At 36.6% G+C, this 25,007-nt stretch overlaps 1 protein-coding gene across 1 annotated transcript in view; it reads left to right on the forward strand.

Annotated features, from left to right (window-relative positions):
* DCC (DCC netrin 1 receptor) overlaps positions 1-25,007 on the forward strand; it is a 1,038,356-nt gene that overhangs the window by 701,829 nt on the left and 311,520 nt on the right. The window contains exon 8 of the mRNA XM_033087479.1: positions 24,118-24,274. Within this exon, the coding sequence (XP_032943370.1) occupies positions 24,118-24,274 (157 nt within the window). The remainder of the gene's footprint in view (positions 1-24,117; positions 24,275-25,007) is intronic.

A 25,007-nucleotide genomic window follows, 5' to 3' on the forward strand; every position in this document is an offset into this window, starting at 1 on the left:
ACAGATCTTAAGTGTTTACCTCATTGAATTTTGACAGTTTTATACACCTATGTAACCACTACCTATAAAAAGACAGATTTTTATCCCTTCAGGATGTTCTCTCATGGTTTTATCTATAATATTAAGTTTCCTACCCCTCTTTCCTTCATACACACATGCACCATTATCTGATTTCTAACATCATAGAATAGTTTTGCCTGTATTTAGATTTCATAGAGATTGAATCAAGCAGCATTACCTGTTTTGATTTGGCTTCTTTCCCTTAGCCTAAAGGTTTGGTTCATCCATGTTTTTGTGTGTACCAATAGTTAATTCTTGTTTTATTGCTAAGTAGTATTCTGTTGTAAAGAATTGTGACTTATCTAAGTCACAATTAATTTATCTATTTTCTTATTTATGGATATTTAGAGTATTGCCAGTTTTTGACTCTTATCAATAAAGCTGCTGTGAGCATTCACAGATAGGTCTTTGTTAGCACATATATTTTCATATCTATTGGTAAATACTTAGGAATAGAGTTGCTGGGTCATATTGGAGATACATACTTAACTTTATAAGAAACTCCAAAATAGTTCTCTAAAGTGGTTAAAACCAAGTAACCATTTTACAATCCCTCCAGCAGTGTATGGGTCAATAATAGGTGTTTGATTTTAGCCATTATTCCTCAGCGCAATGTTGTATTCAACTTTCGTATTCTTTTTTAACAAGCAAATTTCCCAGGTAGAACTTCAAGTGGAGAGGCATCTAACCAGTAATGCGATGATAAAGAAAGCATCCATAATTTGTAGCATTGATCAATTTCTGTGGCATGAATATTCTCACCATGGCTAATTTCAAGCTGTTAACGTGAGGTGGCTGAATCCTGACTTGGGAACAGTTGAGCACAATTAGCTCCCCAGCACTAAAGGAAGGTCACTCCAGCACACTGATGAAGCTATCGGACTTTCAGATTCCATCCAATGAAACGTGGCTAGGGACGATATTCAACATTCAGTCTTTCTCTTTCCGATCTAATCGTCACTTGGTCTTCCTATCATTCTTCCTTTTCAGGTAGATGGCTCTGATGACAACATTATAAAGGTCACAGGTACTTTATCCCAATATGTGTCTTGTTCATTTAGGCTGTCAGATATAGTTTAGTTTGTTATTGATAGAAGCAGTGTCTCTTTGATTGAGCAGACATGTGGCAGGGATGCGAAGAGCAGAGGAGAAAGGTGTTGGGACCTGAAACACAGTGCAGCTGTCTATTGTGAACTCACTTCTAGTACAAGCTTGTCATTCCCGAGTTCCTCTTCTGAAAATAGGGACAGTAATTCTGGAGTCCTTCTCTGATTTATGAGGAAGAACCCAAAATTACATAACCCTGAAGGCTATGCTAAGGTCAAATTATATGATGCTTCATTTCCTTTAATGGCTCTGGGGAAACCTTGTAGAGATGTTCACAAACCATGAGTGCCTACATCATAAGGAGACATCCCAGTACCAGTCCTGACCAAGTCAGGCATTCACTCAGACGATTTAAAGCAGAGCAATCATACTGTAAATGACACTCCAGTTAGAGTCTGTTTTGCTAAAGGACAAACAAGGTGCAGTACTCACCTAATATTACGGAAGTACTGACTTCTTTCCACTAACATCTGTAGACATCTTTTTTTTTTTTTTTTTTTTTTTTGAGAATTAAAACAGTCTTTATTCACAGATGACATGATTGCTTATATAAAAAACTGTTTAAAGATCTACCAAAAAGTGACTGGAACTAAATCGTGAGCTCAGGAAGACCATAAATGTCAATTTTATTTTTATATGTTAGAAATAAAAAATTAGAAATTGAAACTGTTTAATACTACTTGCAGGAATTGTAGTATTATGTACGTTGGCATCTAAGTGCAAAAAAATACTTGAGGAGTATTTTATCAAGGCATATACAAAACCTATAAACTGAAAAGTAAAATAGCATTGTTTAGAAAATTAATGATAATCTAAATGGATGGAGAGATACACCATGTAAATAAATTGTGACATTCAAAATGGTTAAGTGTTCAATTCCCTCTAAATATATCTATAGACTCAATTCAAAAACCACATAATTTGAAATTTTTTTGGTAAAAATTGAAAAGTCATTTTAAAATTTATATGGGAATTCAAGTGCCTAAGAATACCCAAAATAATTGTGGAAATGAATACTAAATAAATAGGACTTCCATTCCCTGATTTTTATTTTTATTTTTCCCCCTGTTTAGTATTTCTTTCTTTTTCTATTTTTAAAATTAATTAATTAATTTTTTAAAATTAGTTTCAGGTGTACAAAACAATGTAATAGATATTTATAGTTTATATCTCTCACACAGTGATAAACCCCCTCCCCCATCCACTACCCCTCTGACATCACATACAGCCATTACATTTCCACTGTCTCTATTCCTAATGCTGTACTCCACTTTCATATATATATATATATATATGAAATTGTAATTGACATTCAGCTTCAGGTGTACAGTGCAGTGATCAGGCGTCTACATCATCCCTGAGGTGGTCTCCCTAATGGGACAAGTGTCCATCAGATACCCTACAAAATCTTTACATTATTGATTATATTCCCCAAATTGACTTTCGTATCCCCGTGGTAATCTTGTGGTTTCTAATTACCCATTGTGCTTTCTAATCCCCTCACTTTCCCTCTTATCCCACCTCCCCTCCCAGGGGAATGCTAGGAATAACTAGCAACTCTTAGTTATTCCTCTGTGTCTCTGAGACTGTTTCTGATTAGTTCATTCATTTATTATTTTCTTTAGATTCCACAAATAAGTGAGATCATATGGTATTTGTCTTTCTCTGTCTGACTTGTTTCACTTAGCATAATGTTCTCTAGATCCATCCATATTGTGGCAAATTCTTCTTTATGGCTGTGTAATACTCCACTGTGTAAGTGTACCACAGTTTCTCAATCCAGTCATTTACTGATGGGCATTTCGGTTGTTTCCATGTCTTGGCTATTGTATATAGTGCTGCAATAAACATTGAGATGCATAAAGTTTTTCAAATTATCTATCTCCAGATAGATACCTAGGAGTGGAATTGCTGAGTCATAAGGTAGTTCCATTTTCAGTTTTTTGAGATACCTCCATACTGTTTTCCATAGTGGCTGCACCAATCTGCAATCCCACCAACAGTGCACAAGGGTTCCCTTTTCTCCACATCCTTGCCAGCACTTGTTGTTTGTTGATTTATTGATGATAGCCATTTTGACTGGGGTGAGGTGGTATCTCATTGTGGTTTTTATTTGCGTTTCTCTAATGATTAGTGAGATTGAGTATTTTTTCATATGTCTGTTTGCCACCTGTATGCCCTCTTTAGAAAAATGTCTCTTCATGTTGTCTGCCCATTTTTTAATTGGGTTATTTGGTTTTTTTTTGGAGTTGAGTGAGTTTTTAAATAAATTTTGAATATTAACCGCTTATTGGATATATCATTGGCAAATATGTTCTCCCATTCAATAGGATCCCTTTTTGTTTTATTGATGATTTGCTTTGCTGTGAAAAAACTTTTTAGTTTGATGTAATCCCACATGTTTATTTTTTCTCTTACTTCCCTTGCCCGAGGGGATATATCAGTAAAAATCTTACTCTGGGTAAAGTTTGTAAAGTTTCTTCCTATATTTTTCTGTGAGCATCTAATAGTCCTTTTATCTACCATGTGGCATTTTCCATTTTCCTGTTCTCTTCACTCACTGCTGCTCTAGTGTCAGCCACCAAATCTGGCAGAGCCTGTGCCAAAGTGCAGCTGTCCCCACAAGTCTCATTATGCCCAGGAAGCGTCTAAGAAGACCCAAATGGAACATCAACGCCATTCCAGATATAAAACCATCCACACAAGTATGACTGCATTTAATTCAATTGCTGTAAATTCACAATGTCTCTGAGATTTTAGTGGAAAATCCCAGCAATATTTTAGTTGTTTTTCTTCTCTGTTGCTGAGAGGGCTTTCTGTAAGATTCAGCAATGAGTCTACAGACTTGGGCTGAGTCCTGTGGGTAACAGACTTGTCACCCCTTCTGTTTTGAGATACTGTCCTGGAATTATCCACATGTGTCTTCCTCCTTCCCTGCAGATATCGTTCCTTCTCTGAGATTCTCTTTTCGAGAATCCACCATTCAATAAGGTCACCGTCCCCTTCCCGGACCACACAGTTTTTATTATGATGTGGAAGAGATGAGAAAGAAAGCAATTCCTGGTGCATTAACTCCAGCTCCCTACTCTCTTCCTTCTCACTGAACACAGTGAACAGAAGGGCACTTTGTTTTGAGAACCACTGCTCAAAAGACTTGTCTGTGAGACTAAAACTCCTCAGACAAGAAAACTCTCATTCAAGAAAAGTCCAGATAAAGCCAAGGGTTAGAGTCAGGGATGCAGCCATAATACCAGTGATGAAGAACTGAGGGAGGTCATACAGAGAAGAATAAAATTTAGAGAACAGATGTTGAAATCAGGAATGAATGTGAGTTGGTATGAAAATAATGGTTGAGAGGAGAGGACATAAATATTGTCAGAGAACAAAAGACCATTTTTATGAAGCACCAGATAAGTTAATGGCATCAGGCATGGTGGGATGTGTGAGCTATATAATATTATTTACTATCAGCCAGTCATACTCATATTGTGCAAAAAGACAAGTTGAGGCTGCCTCTCTCTTCAGAGTATGTGCATTTTAAAGATGTATCTACAGTGGATGACATTTTTCTGTACAACAGATTTGTTAGAACATCAGCATATGTGTTGACAAGGCAAAGGTACACTAAATATCTTTATGGATAGTCAATCCTAATAAAGCAGTACATACACTTAATTATAGTCATTTAACGGTGGCTTTTCTACTTTAATTATAGTTTTATATAACCTGAGCTTGATTTAGGCTGAATAATAATGAAGTTGCGTTTATATGCTGAGATGAAGAAAGCTTTGGATCCTGTATGCTTTTGAATTACACTCTCAATCGAAATGTATAAACATGTATAAATAATATACATACGTACTTTTCAAGAATATCATTACTACAGCATCACACTATTTCTAAATATGAACAAGATTGGACACTCATGGGAGATACAGAGATTGACAGTTACATTGAGTGACACTTTTCAGGATTCATCATACAAATACATTTTCATTAGGGTTTGTGAATGAAGGATCATAGGGCTAGAATACCAGCTAAACCATCACGTTGATTTTATGAAGAAAAGACAATGAAGTATGTCATTTTGCTCCTTACATCCCTCATTCCAAGTCTGGATAAAATTCTCTAGGGTTGTAGGAATCCTTGTTTTGTGAGTGTTGCTGGTAATTCTTAATCCATTTTCCCTCTTCTGTTGTAGTTGTAGTTGGGAGTACTGCCATCTAGGGCTGAGAGCTGCTTCCAGCTGTTCAAGGTTTCATGGTTTTCTTTTATCCCCCAAATGTTCCCAAGTCTCTTGCATTCCTTTATGGTTTTTTGTTGTTGTTGTTTTGTTTTGTTTTGTTTTGTGTTTAGTTTACCTAAATGGGGAAAGAAAATAGTGTTCAGCAATTCAAAGATGGCTGAATGGAACAGACTTTCATTTCCTAAGGAAATATTTGAAGGTGATTGAATTGCTCTTGATCTACAGGCCATGTTTTTACACCATTTTTCGACTTGGCTAATTGATTATCACAGGTGTCACCCAAGCTCTGCAGCACAGGCTGACCTGATGCTAAGACAGAGGCAGAGCAAGCAGTCTCTGCTGATGAAACAGAAAGGCTGTGCATGGGCATTTTTCTTATTGATTTTTCTCGTACATGATGTCAGTTAATACTGAGAGCCATTCACTGCATAAATGTAACTAGTCATTCTGATCAATTTTTCAATGGATTATTCCCCTACAAACATGATCAGTGATTTGTTTATTTTGAGCCAAAAAGAAATTGAAATATCTATGGTTGTAAGATACATATAAACACTCGATATGATGAATATCACGTGCCCATAAAGAGTAAACTCCCTATAATACTATGTAATATATATGGGTATGTTTGTGTGAGCAGAAAGGATGTAACACATGTAAGTGCCATGCTATAAGTTATAGTCATTATACCAAAGGAAGGATTTCTAAGATATTGCATTTTAAGGACTGCTTTTTCAGTTTCACAACATAACAAAAAAAGTTAGAGGATCCACATTATACCAAGTGAAAGAAACCAGACACAGAAAGTACATACATGAGTTCACATATAAAATGCTAAAAAAATGCAACCTGAATCTGTAGTGATAGAAAGCAGATTACACATTAGCCAGGAACTGGAGGTGGCAGATGGGTAACTGCAAAGGGGCATGAGGAAGTTTTTGGGCTTAACGGATAGAATTCATTTTTTTTCTTCTTCTTCTTTTTTTTAATGTTATCTCATTTGTGTTTTTTTTTTTGTTGTTGTTGTTTGTTTGTTTTAAACTTTCATCTATTTTAAGTGTGTTATTTTCCAGAACCCATCAGCTCCAAGTCAATTGTTTCAATCTAGTTGTGGAGGGTACAGCTCATAGTGGCCCATGTGGGGATCAAACTGGCAACCTTGTTGTTAAGAGCACCACGCTCTAACCAACTGAGCTAACCGGCTGCCCCAGAGTTCATTTCTTGATTATGGTGGTAATTTTATGGTTTTATACATCTGTCAGAACTTATCAAACTGTGTGTTTCAAATAGGCACTGAACAGAAATCATACCTCAATAAATTTGTTTTTAAAAAATGAGATCATAATTTAAACACTATTTGGAGAATTACCATAGATTTATCATGTCTCTAATAATATTAAGTCACTTGTGGCTATGAACAGAAACTTCATATTGCTCAGTTTTTTGTCTTATGAGTAATTGAATTGATGATATACATGATATACGTTGAATGTTTAGGATTCCAAGAGCCATCCTGGAGACAATTGATATTTTCTCCACTGGGCTTGAGAATTTCTACTTGCCTGGGAAGAGGAGAGCAGTAACTGACATTTGTAAGTTTTTCACATTGACCTACATGATATGTTGCTGTGTTAGTTTTCTATCACTGCACCACCAATTACCACAAACTTAGCAATTTAACGTGATATACATTTATTATTTCATTGTTTTCTTGGTTCAAGACTCCAAGCAAGCACAGCTTTGTTGAGTTCTCTGCTTCAGGGTCTCACACAGGTACAATCCAGATGTTGGTCAGGGTTGAGGTCTCATCAGAGGCTTGACTGGGGAGTGACCCACCTCCAAGCTCCTAGGTTATTGGCAGAATTTATATGCATATGGATATAATGCATTGAGGTCCCATTTTCTTACTGGCTGTTACCCAATAGCAATCTTCAGAGTGTAGAGGCCACTCCCAGTTCCCTGCCATGTGGCCTATTACATAGGCAGTTCTCAACATGCCTGCTCACTTCTTCAAGGCCAGCAGGAGAAAAATCCCCTTTAAGTCATCTAAGACAGAGCTTTATGAGATGGTACCGCATCGTGAGAGTGGATATTTCACGATTTTTGCCATATAATGTCACGGAGTACCTCTCTCATCAATTTTGTCATATTTTATTGACTAGAAGTCCAATTGCACTCAGAGGAAGTACAGTTACTTTAGGTCACTTGGGTCACATTATTGTATATTCACAGTTGTTTGGTAGAGTGTTCCTGAAACAAATAATTATTTAATAATATATTTAAATAAATATATATATCTTTAAGTAAACTTACAAACATACATTTCAGAACAATTGAAGTAGAGTTTAATTCAATTTTAAATTAAATTGTTGTTAGGGCATTTAAAACTTGATTTAATTAATATTGGTTTGGGTTTTATACAAAATCGCAGAACCACAGCTATTTTGTGGGATCAGGCATGTCCGTACAGGCTGCATCAGGCTCTGAAGGAGTTAATTTGCCTCTCTAAAGTTGTCAGTTTCCTTCCTCCTCATCAGTAAAATAAGACCTGTAATTTGCAAAATGAATCCACATTCTTGAACAGTGACTGAATTTAAAAAAATGAGTATTTTAATAATTAGCTATTCCATTATCTTCTGGTTGCCTACTGTTCATAAAATCAAAAACATAATATAAAATAACATAGATCATAATATTAGTTATGGATGTCAGCTTCCTTCTTTTTTTCTGAAGAAAAGGTGTTAATGAATTACTCTAGACTGATTTCTGACATAATTGCCAGGATCGTACAATACATCATTCTACATTTATGCCAGCAAATTAGCATCTGGGATTCATACAGTGGTAGCTTTTCTAATTTTATCATATACTAAATACATATTGTTTAGGTTTTCAAAATAACAGGTGGCTCTATACCTTCTAGACTAAAAAGAATTTACAATCCTGTCATTGAATTAGTGAATATTTCAAAGATGACACTAACGGTGTGTCTGTGGGTTTACAGCAAAATAAGACTGTGACTCTGGCAAGCTACTAAATACTGCAAATGCATCAATAATTTCAACCTGAGAAATATGACTTTTAATAATTTAGCTCTTTTTTAAATCTATCTACATATTTTTTTCATGACAAGTACATAACACTGAGCACTTAATATTCATTTTTGAATACCAAGAAGGCAGCTGCAGATGGTGTCATTAGAGGTTGCTTGTAATATTCTCTGTGCTTGTACATACTATATGGTATCATTGCAGCCAAGAGCTCAGGTTTGCAGACATTATCTGCCACTTTATCAGTGACCTCAAGGGCATTTTTGAACTACCCAAAGCCTCCCATGATGCAAAATTACAGTAGAACCCACTAAACGTGCATGGACTAATTTGTACAATGCCTGATACATAAAGATCATTCAAAAACCAGTGATGAAACAATTTCTCATCAAAATAAACAATTGCTAGCCAATGTTTGTGTCTTTTTTTAGCTTAAAGAACTCCCCTGAGACTGGCAACTTGTGGGACTAAAAACAGCAGTTTGCTTTCTAAATTTCTAATTTATTTCTAATTATGTAACTTTCTCCTGGGATCAGAAAATCATTTGGCTTCATTCTACCCAAGAGAAAGAATCAGTGGGAGTTTTGTTTTTTATATTTGTCTTTAAAATGATGACTTAGGAGCAAAGGAAGATTAAAGTTTTTGTCCAGTGCAGTGCACGGCTGAAATTGGAATTAGTGGGCAACTGTGTCTTGATCTAATTCCTTGTTGTTGTTTGTTTTCCTCTCAGACATCTCCTTTAGTCAACAGAAGCTTATGGTGCGCTTCTTATGAGTCAGGCATTCTTGCATGTGTTTTATAAAGTTTCAATCAGTTGACTCTCAAGACCGTCTTAGGGATTAGGCACTGCGCTTGCCATCCACCATATACAGGTGAGGAAAATGAGACCCAGAGAGGGGAAGTAACTTGTGTGAAGGCACTTACCTAGGATGTGGCAGAAGAAATGTGGCTCTAGGATCTATACTTAACTGCTGTCCTGTGCTCCCTTCCATTCTCAAATGTGACTTGTTTTTTCCTCTAGTTCAAAAGCATATGAAATAATGCCTAATCCCCCCACCCTGTGTTCACTAGAGTTGCTACTCTGTTTAACACATTGAATCAGTCACCAAGAAGATTAGAAAGAAGACTATGAGTTCCAAGAAGGCAGCGGTTGTCTTGTTTACTCCATTCTCCTCACCTAGAATGGTGCGTGATACATTGGAGGTGCTTAGCAAAATATTTTAAATGAATAAATGATCAGGTGAATAGATGAACGCATGGAAAAATGTATGAATTAAATATGTACGTTGTCTTAAGGTAGCTTTTAGTCTAAGAAGACAAACCATAATTCAGATGAATTAAAGGTTTTATGTATTTTTATTCCTTTCAGATTGTTCAAAGAAGCTTCTTAGGTATAAAACTATTTCAGCCTGAGTGAAACATATTTGCTCAGTTCAAAAATACGTATTAGAAAAACATATGCTAAAGTCTAACTTAAACAAGCTTTTATCTGCATGGTTCAGTCCCAACCCAGAAATAAATTTGGTAGAGGGGAAAATTAATTCTTTCACATAAATTATCATGCCATATTTTAGCATGATGTTTCCATATGGGTGGCATTTTGATGAGGGGAAACTGAGAAGCAGAATGAAGAAGGGGGTGGGGAGATTGTTGAAGATGACTTTACCTTAAATATACCCTTAAAATCCTAGAATTTAAAGATCTCAACAACATGCTGAGGTCAATAGAAAGAATTGCCTAGATGAGTTTTCGTTTCCTTATCATGATAAAAAAGAATGGCATGTGTATATTTTAAAAACTGTGGGCCATTCAATTTTCTCATAAAAGGAGAGAAGGGTAGATATGTTCAAGAAGAGAAAATAATATAATCAAGAGGGGAGAGTGGGTTTTCATATAAAGACTAATGTGTGCTAAGGGAAAAGGAAGAAGAAAATATCTGTGTGGTGATTGAGAGGGGTGGGTTATGGTTTTAATTTTGGAAAGTCAAGACCTAAAAAGATAACTTCATCAAAATGTATAAAACCAAGAAGGATATGAAATGTGACGGTTGAGTTATTCAACAAATCCCAGTATCCTGAAGCCCAATGATCTACTCAAAATTTAGAAGTGGTTGTTTTAGCATGAGTTACAAATATATTCCATAGCAGATAATAAATTCAGGATGAAAACAGCACAGGAAGCTCCCCCAATAAGTCATTGAGATAACTTATGAGATTTTTAACACACATCCTCAAATTTTACAATTGATATCATGAGGGTCGGTCAGATGCTTGTGCAGTATGGCCCCTGGTGAAACTTCCATCAGAAAAAAATCCTGACAGACTCATTGATTATTGAGTTGATAAATATAGCTTCCTTTAGATGTGGTTATTATGGAGATAAATTATGATGAAAGTTAGCCTAGTGACTTATATTTTCTGTTTTTAAAGGGGTTAAAAATAGTGAAATTATTTTAACACAAGGAATGAGAAAGTAAGAGAATAAGCGAATGCATGGGTAGGTATCTTCCAACAAACAAAACAAAAAAACTGAACCATGTTTCTGAGCCGGTATGCGTGAAGCCAAGGGTGGACGAGAGCAAATGTGAAGTAAAATTCAAAATTATTTATCGTAATTTCTAACAGTCAGAAATGAGAAAAAGTCTTGAAGGAGAAAGAAGTTAAAATTGTTAACCAAAAAGGGTTTTACAGGTGTGCTGGAATCATAAACCGCCATATTAGAGGGCACATTAACTTATCTGGAAGTTCATCCTAAATTTTAGCGAGCCGTGACATTCCTACCCTGGACCAGCATGCTCTGTGATATGAAGTTTTTAGAAACACTGTTTTAATTGCCTCGATTTTAGGATTCTTCTGGTAACTCAATCCTTTCATCTGAGTCATTGGTATGTAAATATTCCCTTTAGTAAATTTTACTCTGTGTTTTCTAGACTTCCTTCAGCAAGTTGTTTTACTCATTACTTCTTCCTTCTCCATAGTTATGCATTTGCAAAAAGTGAAGCTTTCCTACCCAAAATTTTGAATTTCATTGCCCTGGTTATTATTACCTCTCATTTCTGGTCTGTCTCAGGGAAGCACCTAGAACACCAAGTCACCGAAAGTGTGATCGTATGTTGTAAAACTAACTGTGCCCCACATGTCCAACTCCTTACCCGAGACCCTCCCCATGTTACAAACAACCTTGGTGATTATCCACATCCATGTTTTGTGGGAATTCATCATGCCAACTTCAGCACAACTGTCTTTTCATCTTGTCACCTTTATTTTTACTAGTTATTAGCTGCTGTGTAAGTTGAAAAATAGAATGAAAGAAGAATCTAGTTGGAATCCAATGCATTACTTCCTATGGTGAAATACAAAGTGGACAAACAGCTAGACTGGCAACAGGTGATACAACAGCATCATCATGAATCATAAATGTTCTGGGTGCAATGACACTTTGCAGAGAGATGGTTGCAGTCTGAATGCTTTGTCTCTCAGGTCTGTGTTTGGAATTTAGGGGGGTGCACAGCCCTTTCAACTCCCCACAATGAATCTTTCCACACCAGCTGATAGATGTTAGCTATGACCACACTAAGAATCCTAAAACATAATACCACTCCCTTTATTTTTCTTTTCTAATTCTTCCCTCAGAATGAAATGGTGCACTCCTAATAAATAAGTATCCCCTTATCACTTGTCTTCATGGAGTCTACGCTCAGCTTTTTTAAAAAACACCAGAGTTGAGAGCATAAGGGTTAACCTGTCAACTATAATTAGAGCAACAGCTTCTCCCCCCTTTTCTAAATAAATTGTTTTTATATCTAGTGGAATCGTTTTAGATTTACAGAAATGTTGTAAAGAGCTCCTGTGTACCAGTTTCCTTTATTGTCAACATCCCCCATTACCATGGTGTATTTATCAAAACTAAGAAACCAACATCGGTTTAAAACTCTGAACTAGTCTCTAGACTTAATTTGCATTTCACCAGGTTTTCCAATTACATAATTTTTCTGTCTCAGGATCCAATGCAATATACCACCTGATTTAGTTGTCATGTCTCACTGGTCGGCATCTGTCTTTCCTTGTTTTTCTTGACCTTGATTGTCTTAAAGAGTATTCGCCAGTTATCCTGTAGACCGTCTCATAACCTGGCTTTGTCTGAAGTTTTTCTCATGATTTAGACTGAGGCTATAGGTTTGGGGAAAGAATACCTCAGAGGTGAAGCTCTTCTCATCACACAATATCAGATATGTGATAGCACATGACGTCACCAGGGATGATAACCTTCACCACTTGGTTGCATAATAGCTACATTTGCCAGGGGTTTACCATGAAGTTACTATTTTGCCTTTCCATACTCTTTCCTCGGGAAGCAAGTTACTGAATCTAGCCTACTGTTGCCTCCCTACCTCTCTTCTTAATAGCTACAATCAGTTCTATGACTAAGATCTAGCATGATTATGTCTCATTCTCTTAATTCCTAGTACATATCTAGATAGTTTTCGAAGGCAGTATAGCCATGGGCTGGCGCCCATGCAAAAAGACTCCTTCTTTGAGATACAGGTTGGTTGCTCAGAGAGAGATCAACAAGAAAACTCTTACAGTCCCCAGATTCCCCCTTCCTTACCTGTACCCAAGAGAATTAGACCCCAGAAGAGGTGATTTACACGTTTGGATTATGACATACCTGGGTGGCAGAGAGAGCAGAGACATCTCCTCTAATTCATCTTGTTTGTTTGTTTGTTTGTTTTATTTTCTAGTCATCCTTAACTGACTTTACTTCCCTATCACTTTGTGATCTCTGTCCATATACAACGATAGGAGGGAGAAAACCAGAGGCCAGAGTAGTTAACTTTCATGACCATATCTTCATGTTTATTACAAAATAAATTACAGAATCCCAAACTGCATATTAGTGATTTAAAAATGTTTCAGTAAGTTTGGCATCGAGCTTTGAACTCTGTAGAGGTCACTGTTTTTTCTCTTGTCAAAATATTTACTTAGGAATATAGTATTAATATATCACTTTCTCTTTGTTTTGCATAACCAAAGGTGTGAGAATGATGGTTTCTTTTTCATTTGAAGGCTAACAAATGTTTGTGTTCTTGAAGGTGGAGGCCACAGCACTTTGTATTTTTATGTTGACATCCATTATAGTGTAAAAAATATTTTTGGTGGAATTAATAATTACTCTGAGGAGGAGATAACAATAGGAATTTTCAAATATCTCGAAATAAAAGTCGCACATAGTGATATTTCCTATCTTTTCTAACTGCCTTTTTTCCTACCTTCTTTTCTTGGTTAGTTTAATTGATTTGTGACAGCCATTTGCATATTAAGACAGTTAATCCTTTGCAATATTATTAAAATATTGTTTCAGTTTGCATTTATATTCCAGTCTCATTTATTACACTCTTCCATATAGAAGTTTTAGTTTCAATGCTGTCATATTTTTAATGTTTTTCTTCATGGGTTGTTTTAGTCATATTCTTAAAATTTCCTCCCCCTTCAATAGCATAATATATTCCCTTCTGATTTTCTTGAGCAGTTTTTATTTTCTTTCTTTTTCTTTTTACATTCATTTCTGGACACTTTATTCTGGACTTCGTTTTTTTCTGACCCTCTTTTCAATAGTGCAGAGAAATTTTAAGCATCCCATCTAGTATCACACAGAGAGTAAGAGATGGAACATGGCTTGAACCCAGCAAGCCCTTGAATTCCTAACTGCTGTCAGAGCTACCTCTTGTTAGGTGGAGATTTATAAATATTTTTAGTGTGAATTTTCATCCTAACACTATTGAAGCTTCCTGTTCAAGGACAATCTGTGTGTTTGCTTAATATGGAACATGCTGATGTTTTAAGGATGTCAAGACAGAGGCTGGTGCCATTTATTTTTCTCTGTATTTTTAGACTTGTCTTGAACTGAACTCAAAGCACTTTATGGGTATCATCTGCTATATATATATATACACACATATACATATATATTTTTGTCTTCATGATCATTTTAAAGAAGAGTAATGTTCATGTAATGTTTTGACATTGGAAAAAACTCAGAGCTAGTAGACCTTATAATAAGGTGATATCAGTCGTGAATCTGCCACAGAATTCCACTGTTTTAACCTCCTAATTCCAAACTTTTCTGTATTATGTTATCTTTACAGCCATCTGTTACCCCTGAACTGGATCATGAGTTCTGAATTCTGTCTCAAATTTGGATGAATCAGTTTTGGAGAAAAAAGAAAGAAACAAGTATAAAAAGAGAGAGAGAGAAAAGAGACAAATATGGAAGCTGTTGTTGCTTCCTAGCGTGATAGAACCTGAGTAGTAACAACCTTAGAGATTAACCTCGCTGCACCGTAGACAATACTTGCCCAGCTATGAATTGAAAGACAATATAGCCTATCTCCTACAGTGTTTCCCTGAAAATAAGTCCTAACCAGAAAATAAGCCATAGCATGATTTTTTCAGGATGCTCTTAATATAAAATAAGCCCTAATGCATCTTTTGGAGCAAAACTTAATATAAGACCCAGTCTTATTTTGGGGAAAATACGGTAGGGCTTATTTTAAATTATGAGCATCCTGAAAAATCACGCTAGGGCTCATTTTCCAGTTAGGTCTCATTTTCAGAGAAACACAGTAATTGCATCCCAGGATTCTTTTCACTTTGCTCCATAGAAAAATGTCACCCATCAAAACCCTTACTTGATGGTGACGGTACGAATGCAGGCCAGACGTATATTTTGCTTTAGCTATAATGACAACCAGGAACAAACTTAAAACAGATCCATTTATTATGGTAGATAAACACATGAATCCTGTCCTTCAGAATTTCACGTGCCCTATTTATATTTTGAATTATTCAATAAATTTACAAATTGTAATTCAAATTGATATGGTTCTTTAGTTAAATCAACACACAATGATTTTAAAATCAAACAAGACATTTTAAAAAAAACACACATATTTTCTATAGAAATTAATATAGATCTATTTAGAATGACCAAGGAGAATAGTGGCATTTGATGCACAGCCACAATTTATAATTATATAATGTGTTTTTATCACATAATCAATCATCTCTGGTAGCTAGTCTTTTTATTTGCCTACTTAATGGATTTGAAGTACGAGTGCTAAGTTCAGGCCAATAAGCCACTTTTATGGTTTACAGCTTTACTATCGTTGTCTTCCCTGCAGTACATTATGAAAAGAAAAAAGATGAGCTTACGTGAGTGATCACTCAGCTGTGGTTGCAAGTTCTCCGTGTTCAGTCACTATCTTATTTCCCATGAAGGAAACTAGAAGGAACTGCTGGCTCTCTCTCCCTCTCAGCCCCTCCAACCTCCCAATGTACGTTTGCCTAGAAGGACAAACTCAATCCAAAACAGAGATCCTAGGAAACGTGCTTCAAAGACATTCTATGCCCTGCCTTGTTTTGCAGTGGCTTCTAGTAGTGATATAAGGCTCTACTTGTATAAACTTAATTGGAATAAGTAATAATTTATCTTAGTTTTATATCCTCTTTTATTATTTTTGTTTCCCTTTAATTTGTTTTGGTGGCTATAGTATTCAAGGATGAGTGGCTAGGGGTAGAGCCAAGCGCAGTGCACACAGAGGCTTAATAAACTTCCGTGCCCTGCAGATGCAGTCCTGGCTTGACGTACCTTCTCACACCCCGTTCTCATCCTGTCCATCAGAAACATAGCATTTGGTGAAGCTCTGATTCTCAGAGACTTTTCAGGACATTGAACTAGCACTTCCTGGCGATGAGCATTCCCATATCTCTGCTTATACTGTAACCTTAAAAAAATAAATTTACATTTTATTTCAAATCCCATGGACAGAGTTGGAAGTTTACCATTAGTATGTGTTTGGCGCTTCTCCTTTTATTATTATTATTATTATTATTATTATTATTATTATTATTTTTGTCATTTGGTAGCCTGAAACAGTAAGAGTGGGTTTTAAATGGATCTGAATTACTAAAGAGAGTAGCTTAAACCTTTACTTCTTCCTACTTAATTTATATTATCTTTGACTTACCTTTACTTGAGTTTCTAACGGGAAAATTAAGTTATCAAAAAATATTAACTCTAGCACAGATTCAATTCTTTTTTTTTTCCTTAACAACACAGTTTGTCAGCTATTTTAATTTGGTAGTGTCTTATTACCAAAGACAATTTTGTGGAAAAGCATTACTTCTTAAAGCCTGCCATGCTCATCTGTATCTGCAATGTAAGTGTTCTTTAGATGTTCTTCATGCACACAGAAGAGGGTTGCATGGCAGCCCGGGACAAAGCACCATATGGCAGAGAATAGGTGAACGATGATAAAGGCACATGAGAGACGGGAGAGATGTCACAGCCTGTCAGTCTTTCTCCCTAGAGGAAGCTCTGGTGACAGGGGAATGATTGAAATGGCACGTTTGGGGTCCCTGGGCATGGAGAAGGCATAAACAATGACTAGGAATTCAGTGATACAAACTCAAGGGAAAGGATAGAAACAAAGGGCTCTGGGGATTGGGTAGAGGCATAGCTATCCCTCAGTTGGTGAAAGATGCCAGGAAGAGACATTGATGGAAAAGATGATTAAAGATGACCTCACAAAGCCTTGGCATAGTGACAGGTGGAAAGGGTATAATGATTAGCAAGAAAATACTGAGAAAGAAATGAGACCTGAAATGAAGGAAATTCTTGTAGCAACAGACATGTGGGGTGATAAAAAGGGAAAACAAAGCATGACTTTTTCTCTGTCACCTATAAAGAAAAGAGGGAGAGATATTGAGGTGACCAAGTCCTGTCCTTCATAAAAGAAGCATCTGTGTCCCCAACTTACTTCACCTGTCAGACTTAGCTCAAATCCTTCTCAAAGCCTTTCAAGCAGGGTTTCTGGATTTCCAGCCAGACATCATGACGCTGGGCCAGCACAGACAGACTTTCTGCTCCCTGGATCTAAAAGAAAAATAATAGCAATCGTCATTGAATACAAAGTGTGCTAGTTACAGTGAACAGACCTTAATATCCACTTCTCATCATCACTTAGCCCTGCATGTTAAATATTTTGGATCATTTTTTAATGTGGAAAATAATGCTCAGAGAACCTGAATAATTTTTCAAGTCATATAGTCACAGAATGTCAGAGAAGGGATCCAGCATCCCCTCTCTTTAATTGTAGTTTTCTACCCAAATCCATCTAATTACGTAAATGATGGAATATCCACCTCCCAAGCTACCTGTGGTCTTCGTTCTATCTTAAGTAAGCTCTTTAAAAGATACTTTCCTAAATAAACAAAGAGAAAATAAACAAATCCTTAAAAGTATAAAATGTATGCTTTTGCATACATACAAGGTACAGATTTGAGTATAAAAGTATTCATTCACACATATGTTGGTTGACCGATTTACCAGATATTATTTTTCTTCTCATTTTGTCTTTTGAAAAGACTTCGTACTCTGAGAAATATAGTTATCTTTGCCAATATGATAATACCTTCCAGAATTTCTTTTCATCTTATCTATGTATGGCCATGGGTAATCCTTCTTAGCATACAACCCTGGCCTGGCAAGTCTCTTTGATGTATGGTTCTAGGATAAGAGTCAGACTTGTAACAACAAACCCCCAGGTTCTCCTCTGGATGCACAGGTCAGCCCAAACCAGCTTTTCAGTCTTTCTTTCTTAAAACTTTCTTAATGAAAGCATTATTTCTCTCAGGAACTATTTTTATATGAACACAGCTTCTACATCATTTCGTGCACAGTTGGATTTCTAGAACGTTTTTCCCTCTCCATTTGATCCAAAATGAAATATTCTCACCCCAAACCTCATGCATTCCCTTGGAACCTTCCTCTGGGTTCAGGGTTTTTTTTTTTTTTTTTTTTTTAATCTACATGTAATTTATTAACGATTAATAATTATTGATGTAACCAGCTTGCAGTAATAGCCCAGTCTTCTATCCGTACGTATTCTCAAATACCTATTTTAGAGGATTCTAAAAGGGAATTTTCTAGTCAACGTCTAATCATTATAATTGCAAAGATTTGCAAAGCCTTTCATTTAGCTAAGACTGAAAAAATGTATTGGAAGCCTAGGATGTGACTAAATACGCTCTGCTATGTTTTGGGATTCAAGTGGTGAACAATTAAGATTTGGTTCCTCCTCATACAGAGCATATTATTTGGTATAGGACACCAAAAAGTGACAGGCCATTACAGTTCAGTGTAGGATGTGTCCTGAGGGGACGCTTATCCTGATCCTGTGAAAGTCCAGAATAGAGGTAACTAAGCCAGGGTGGGATCCATGAGGTGACACCTATGGTGAATTCTGAAGGAGAATCTCAAGTCAGAGCAGAAAAGCAGTTGGAGGGAGGTGTCTCAGCTCAGGTTGCAGCCCATGAAAGCAGCGGAGATGAAAGCATGAGGTCTTCCTGGAACTGAGCAAGTTCAGTGTGGAGACCTGAGAGGTAGCTGAGAGGTTGCAGAACCAGGTCTGCAACTAAAGCCTTTGGAAACTCCTCCAGCCTCGCTCCCTTCCCCCAGAGACTTTCACCTAGATTTTTTTGGGGGGGCTCACCCTGCCTGACACAACTGAGAAAGTGGAATTGAGATGGGAGGCGCAATGTTGGAGGTGGGAGGAGACAGGTCTTTAAAAGTGAAGCAAGGGCAGGGAGATTACGAGAGCTGGCATTCCTCCCAGAAATTGGGAAATGGATTAAAACAGGTGCCTTACACATAGTAATCCCTCCATGAATATTGAATGGATTAATGATTGGATACATACATTGATTTTACCAAAGAAAATTCATACATGTTTGTTCCAATTTCGTAGTTTAGAAAATGATGAATTAAATAAGTTTCTAGGAACAAAATAGAAATGGTTTCATAAGAAGGTGTGTTCTGATTTTAAAACAACCACCCTACGAAAAATTTAGAGTGGAACTCATGTATAAGTAAGAGACTGTCTCAAATTTTGTAATTGTCTTACATATGTATACCTTCTGTCTTCAAATTAGTTCCCTCTTCTCTTGGGGCAAAATCTATTATCTAAAAATAAATAATTCTTCAAGTATAATAGTACCAGCTTGATAGACATTTAATAAATATTGGTTATTCATTTTTAGATACTAAGTCAATAAATTATTTTATGTAAAGATGAAAATTCAATAAGATATTGACACTTCTCATATTAATTTAAAATAAAAAATGGTTTCAAATCACTATTTTTTTAAAATCCACATTTCTTAGTTTTACTAAACTTCTTAATACACTAGCTCAAAAACCGTAATTCTTTGAATTTTGAAAATAACATGAAACTTTATAAAAATGTTATTCTTTGTAATCAGCCATATATAGCCAAACTTCTTTTTGATAAGTTTGTGAAATTACTTTGTAAACTATAAAAACTTTAACCAAAATTTAAATTTTATCTATTTCTCCATTAGACCATCAAAAGCTAAAGTTTGGTGTCAAAAACACCAACAAGAAAAAAAAAAACATGAAAAGAAAAGAAATAGTTGTTTGCCCTTAGGACAATTAAATTTTCCTATCATTTCACTACTGTTATCGATTTATATTTTATTTTCATTAAATCTTCAAGCTAATAAGGAGATGCAGTTAATAAACTAACATCTAGTTGATCTGTTGACTACATTTACAGTGTATTTAACAACATGGGGAGTGACAGGGAAATAAATCTGTTGGTTATTTGACATATAATGCAAATTAAATATTTTTATGTTTTTATGAATATATCTTATCATCTTTCATATGCCTCATAAGAGTGGAGGTTGGGCATTGTTAATAGCACAGAGAAAAATTAATACCCATAAATACTATATAGTAAAAATCTGACAAAGAAAAGCTTCATTATCTAGAGGGAATGTGGCTTTTTAGAAAAATTAACCCAATAATAGAATTGTTACCAAGGCTATTGCAATGATATCATAAAATATTATTATTAGTTTTTGGTTTCAAAACTATCTGTTCTTGGCATTTATATTATTTTCAGAAATCATCATCTTTTCCTAGATTTTGCTATGATAGGATTTTTTATAAAGAATTTCTTCAAAGCAAAAAAAAAAAAAAAAGACTATGTTATAGTGTGGCAAATTCCCCTCTTCCTCTCCATGACAACAGATAAAGAAACTGTAACCATGGCAACAGTAATGGGCCAGAGAGATTAGGGCCAGACTGGAGATTAGGCCTCCAAGAGCAAAGAACATAGTCCTGATTGGTTCCTTATTGAGACCTTCCATGGAGACAAGTTACTGTTGAGAGAAAGCATGGAGGATTAGTAAGAACAAAAATTAATTCCCCTGTATAAAGTAAGGAGCCATTCTTTTGTTAAAAATGTGTCCCTTCCTTTTCATTTAACTACTACTGTTTAAATAAAAGTAAAGCATCTGTGATTAATTCCATTCGGAGTTTATCTGTGCCATCGGAGTCTAGACTAGCTCTGTGAGAAGACACTCCCAGAAGCCTGGAAAGGAGAGCATCTGTGTGTGGACTCTTGTTGCTCTTCTCTTTGGCAGCTCCTGAATGGGTAGAGAATCCAACTTACTTTTGATGGGATATCTTCTATAAGTGAGGTGCTTTGGGGCAAAAGGGATTTAAAAAATGTCTCTCCTGTTCTTTTAAAAATCATTTTCTTGAAAATGCTCAAAAGATTTTCAAAAAATCTTTTGATCACATTTTATTTTTAAAAACATCTTTTTTGATCAAGATCCAAAAATCCAGTTAAGGATCCCATTTTCTTTAAAATGAACATATGTAGGTATTATATTTTGAGAAAATATGCCATGATTTCACATCAGTGCATTGATAAACGGGGTATTTGTTATTTTTTAAACGATAAGTTTATAGACATGAGAATATTTGGTCAAATGGTATGAGTATTCTTTATTTTAAAGGATTTTGCCAAATTGACTTCTAAAAAGATTATTCTAAGGAACTGGAACTGACAATGGAAGAGAGTGCCACACCCTGGCCAACACTAGGTACTAACATTCTCTAAAGTCACCCTAATCTGACAGGCTTTGTTTTTAATAGACTTTATTCACAGACTTTTTAAGATTTTATTTTAATGCACATTTCTTTTATTTGTCAAGTTGAGCCGTATTTTAAAATAAGAGTCTTCAATATTTTATATGATAGATAGTAACTATTGTCTGTGAGATATTTTGCAAATTCTTTGAGTCAATCTGTCCAAAGGGAACAGCACCTAAGCTAAGCCAAGAGTTAAGTGAACGAGATGGACTTGTTACGGAGTGGGAGAGGCTTGTACCGAAGCCCCAGGGAACTGCTCGTGATTTTTGGCCCACAGAGAACCTGATCAGTGGAAGCATCAAAAAGCCAGGAGCCTCCATGTAAACCGCATGAGGACAATGGCCTCATCTGCTGTCCACCACTCTCCTCTGTGCCTAGAAGGGCTGGCATAGGATCGATGCTCTTTGAATATTTGTTGAATGAGCAGAGCTAATGCATGCTGCTTACTGTGGACACCTGCAAGCCTCCGCCCAAAGGTGCTATTTTTCTGGCAAGAGGAACGCACTAGGCTATTATGCAGGAAGGTTACTGCCCTTGGAATCACCCTCAATTAATGGAGGATGATACATATCACAAATTGCTTCCCTTAGAGATGGATCACTCAGAGGCTTGTGCTACACTGACTCTGAGTCCCCAGTGGGGTTGCCCTTCAGTGTCCCATGGTGGTAACTGCCAGATAACTCACTTTTTCTAGCCTTCTCTCCCTGCTGTCTCACTTCCCGACTCCTCACTGGTGTTTCCTTGGATTACCTTCCAAATAGAGTACTTGCACTAAGTTCATTTCTTAGGGCCTCTTTGTGGAGGAGGTCAAACCAAGATAAGCCATAAACAGGAGCCGGGATACCAGGCAGACGGACCAGTTTGGAGGTTCCCTGAGGTAAAGCAGAGACATGGAGGATAATCCACAGTAGAGTGATATGACCAGTGTCTTTTTCTCAAGCTTATTCTAGATGCTGTGCAGAGAGTACAGTTGAGGGAGGTGAATGGAAGGAAAGCAGACGAGTTGGAAGACAGGTGTGGCGATTTTGGTGAGAGAGAATGATTGTATGGATATCAGTGTGGCAGTGGAGACAAAATAGAGTGGATGTACCAGATGTCCAGGAGGGAGAATTCTAGAAGGGGGTGAGTGAGAAAGAGTGAGGAATAGGGGATATGTTTTGGGTTTCTGGGCTGTACAGTTGAGAGGACTATGTAGACACACTGAGTGAAGCAGCCCTGGAGGAGAAGCAGGCTGAGCGGGCAGTGAAGGGGAAGGGAAAGGATCGATTCAGTGTGCTTGTTGGAACTGTCCATGGCGTAGGGAAGTAAAGGTTTTTGTCAAGACGCTTAATATCACCCATATTTTTGAGAGAGATGCTATATATCCTGGCATCAGTCTTCCCCCTCCCCTTACCACTCTGCCACAAAAGATTGACTACCTTGCTGCCAGTTTTCCATTTATTTAAAGTACTGTGCTGATCAAGAAAGCAAGGGGAAATTTTATCTGTAAAGAAGTCGGCTGAGACTCTATGGGGCCCGAAATAACTTTGAAAGCGTTCTGCAGTTCTTTAAAACCTCTTTCTTTGTATAACCGGTATTTATTGTATACTGATAATGTTTCTGGAACCACTGGGAAATGAGATACCCACCCTCCCCGAAATGGATTTTCCAGCTAACAGGAGTTTAGTTCAGAGCAGGAACACAGACTCAGCCAGCACCTTGAGAATGCGAAGGCAAGAAAAGAGACTAACTTTGATAAGAACTAGGGGGAAAAAGTGGCTTACAAAACCAGTTTGAAGATGAATTGTAGGTAAATGGGTTCTCGTGATTTGGGGATAACAATCTCCTGTCCAGATGAAACGCATGTGCCCTAGACTTGGGGACTTGTACGCACAAGAAGAAAAGAGCTATCCATCAAAGATGTTATGAATTCACACACACACACTTTTAATAGAAAACTTCTGGTATGATTATAAGTGCCCCAAATGTTTGGAAAAACTAGTTTTCCTGTTGTGGATGATTCAGCTATCTTTATGAATAATAATTGTTAATTTTTGCTGTAAATATAGTTATACTCCACAAGCATGGGACAATTGTATATCTTTGTCTTGTAGAATTTTTTTCTGTCCTTTCTCTTACTAGCAGGTAGCCCGTGAGAGACATTTCTACTTTTTGTTAGCCTGCATTGACTTTAATTTACAGCTTTAAATTTTCTGTGGCCTTAGAAAATTCATAAACAAGCTCCATCGAATTATATCTAAAACAGTATAAACAGGCTCTGAGTAGAATGAGGTTTGGTAATACCTACTTGGTTTTCCAAGGCGTTTATCAATAATGTCCATGGTTATGTTTCCCTGTTTCATTCCTAAACAGAACATTTATTCTTATTGTCATGGATCTCATGAATAATAGAAACTGGAAAAATATGCAGTAGAATCATATATGCTATTAGTCACTCTTTTATAAATTCCAAGGAATTCTAATATTCCTTTGATTCCATTTACTGTTTCTTTGCTTTCCCTTGTGTTTCTTCCTTCCTTTAGCACCTCTGTGAATGTACCATTTTGTTTGCGAATGGGTCTGTTTTGTCTTCCTCACGTTTCCTACGCATCACCCCAGCGCCTCTGACAGCTTCCTCTCCTTCCTCTTTAGCTATCCCAAGCTCCAGTGTCCTGCCTTCTGCTCCCAGAGATGTGGTCCCTGTCTTGGTTTCCAGTCGGTTCATCCGCCTCAGCTGGCGTCCACCCGCAGAAGCAAAAGGGAACATTCAAACCTTCACCGTCTTTTTCTCCAGAGAAGGTGACAACAGGTAGGTGCTACCAGTAAAATTCACGTAATCCTCCCTCTCTTTAGATGTATACTGTGGAGTCCTGGGGGCAGGAAATCCTGAGCAGGGACTTCAGAGAGCATGTGGAATCTCTATTTGGCACCCTTCACTCATTACTAAATGGAGATAATATGTCTCCGTTGCCTCTGCGTGTGTGTGTGTGTGTGTGTGTGTGTGTGTGTGTTTGTGTTTAAAGCAGAATTGTTCACAGAATCAAATTAAATCATTTACAGAAAACTTCCGTGAAAAGACACAAGAGTGTGAATGATACCAGTTTACTTTCACTTATCACTTTCAAAGTGATAAACAGAGAACAGAATTAGTCTGTATGTTGCTAGAACAGGGCATGAAAGATCCACTGTGGCTAGGCTGCAGTCTCAACTCTGGCACGGACATCATGAGATCTTAAGGGAGCTTCTTAAGATCATGCGATGTGATAACTTCTCTGAGCCTCACTTTACACTTGAATAAAGAGGATATAATCATATATGCCTTGCAAGGTTTTTGTTGGGATTAAATTAGGTTGCATATATAAAGATCATACAAGAGTTTCTAGTATTTGATAGAAGTTGTGAATATGTATATTATTATTGATGAGGCAAAAGTGAGTGGTATGTCCTTTCAAGATTACAATATACTGTTGTTGTTGTTGTTGTTGTTGTTGCTGATGATGATTTTTCTCAACATCTTCCCCTTTAAATTTTTCACGATTTTA

The sequence above is a fragment of the Rhinolophus ferrumequinum genome, chromosome 19 (genome assembly GCF_004115265.2).
Source record: "Rhinolophus ferrumequinum isolate MPI-CBG mRhiFer1 chromosome 19, mRhiFer1_v1.p, whole genome shotgun sequence".
Taxonomy (NCBI): domain Eukaryota; kingdom Metazoa; phylum Chordata; class Mammalia; order Chiroptera; family Rhinolophidae; genus Rhinolophus; species Rhinolophus ferrumequinum.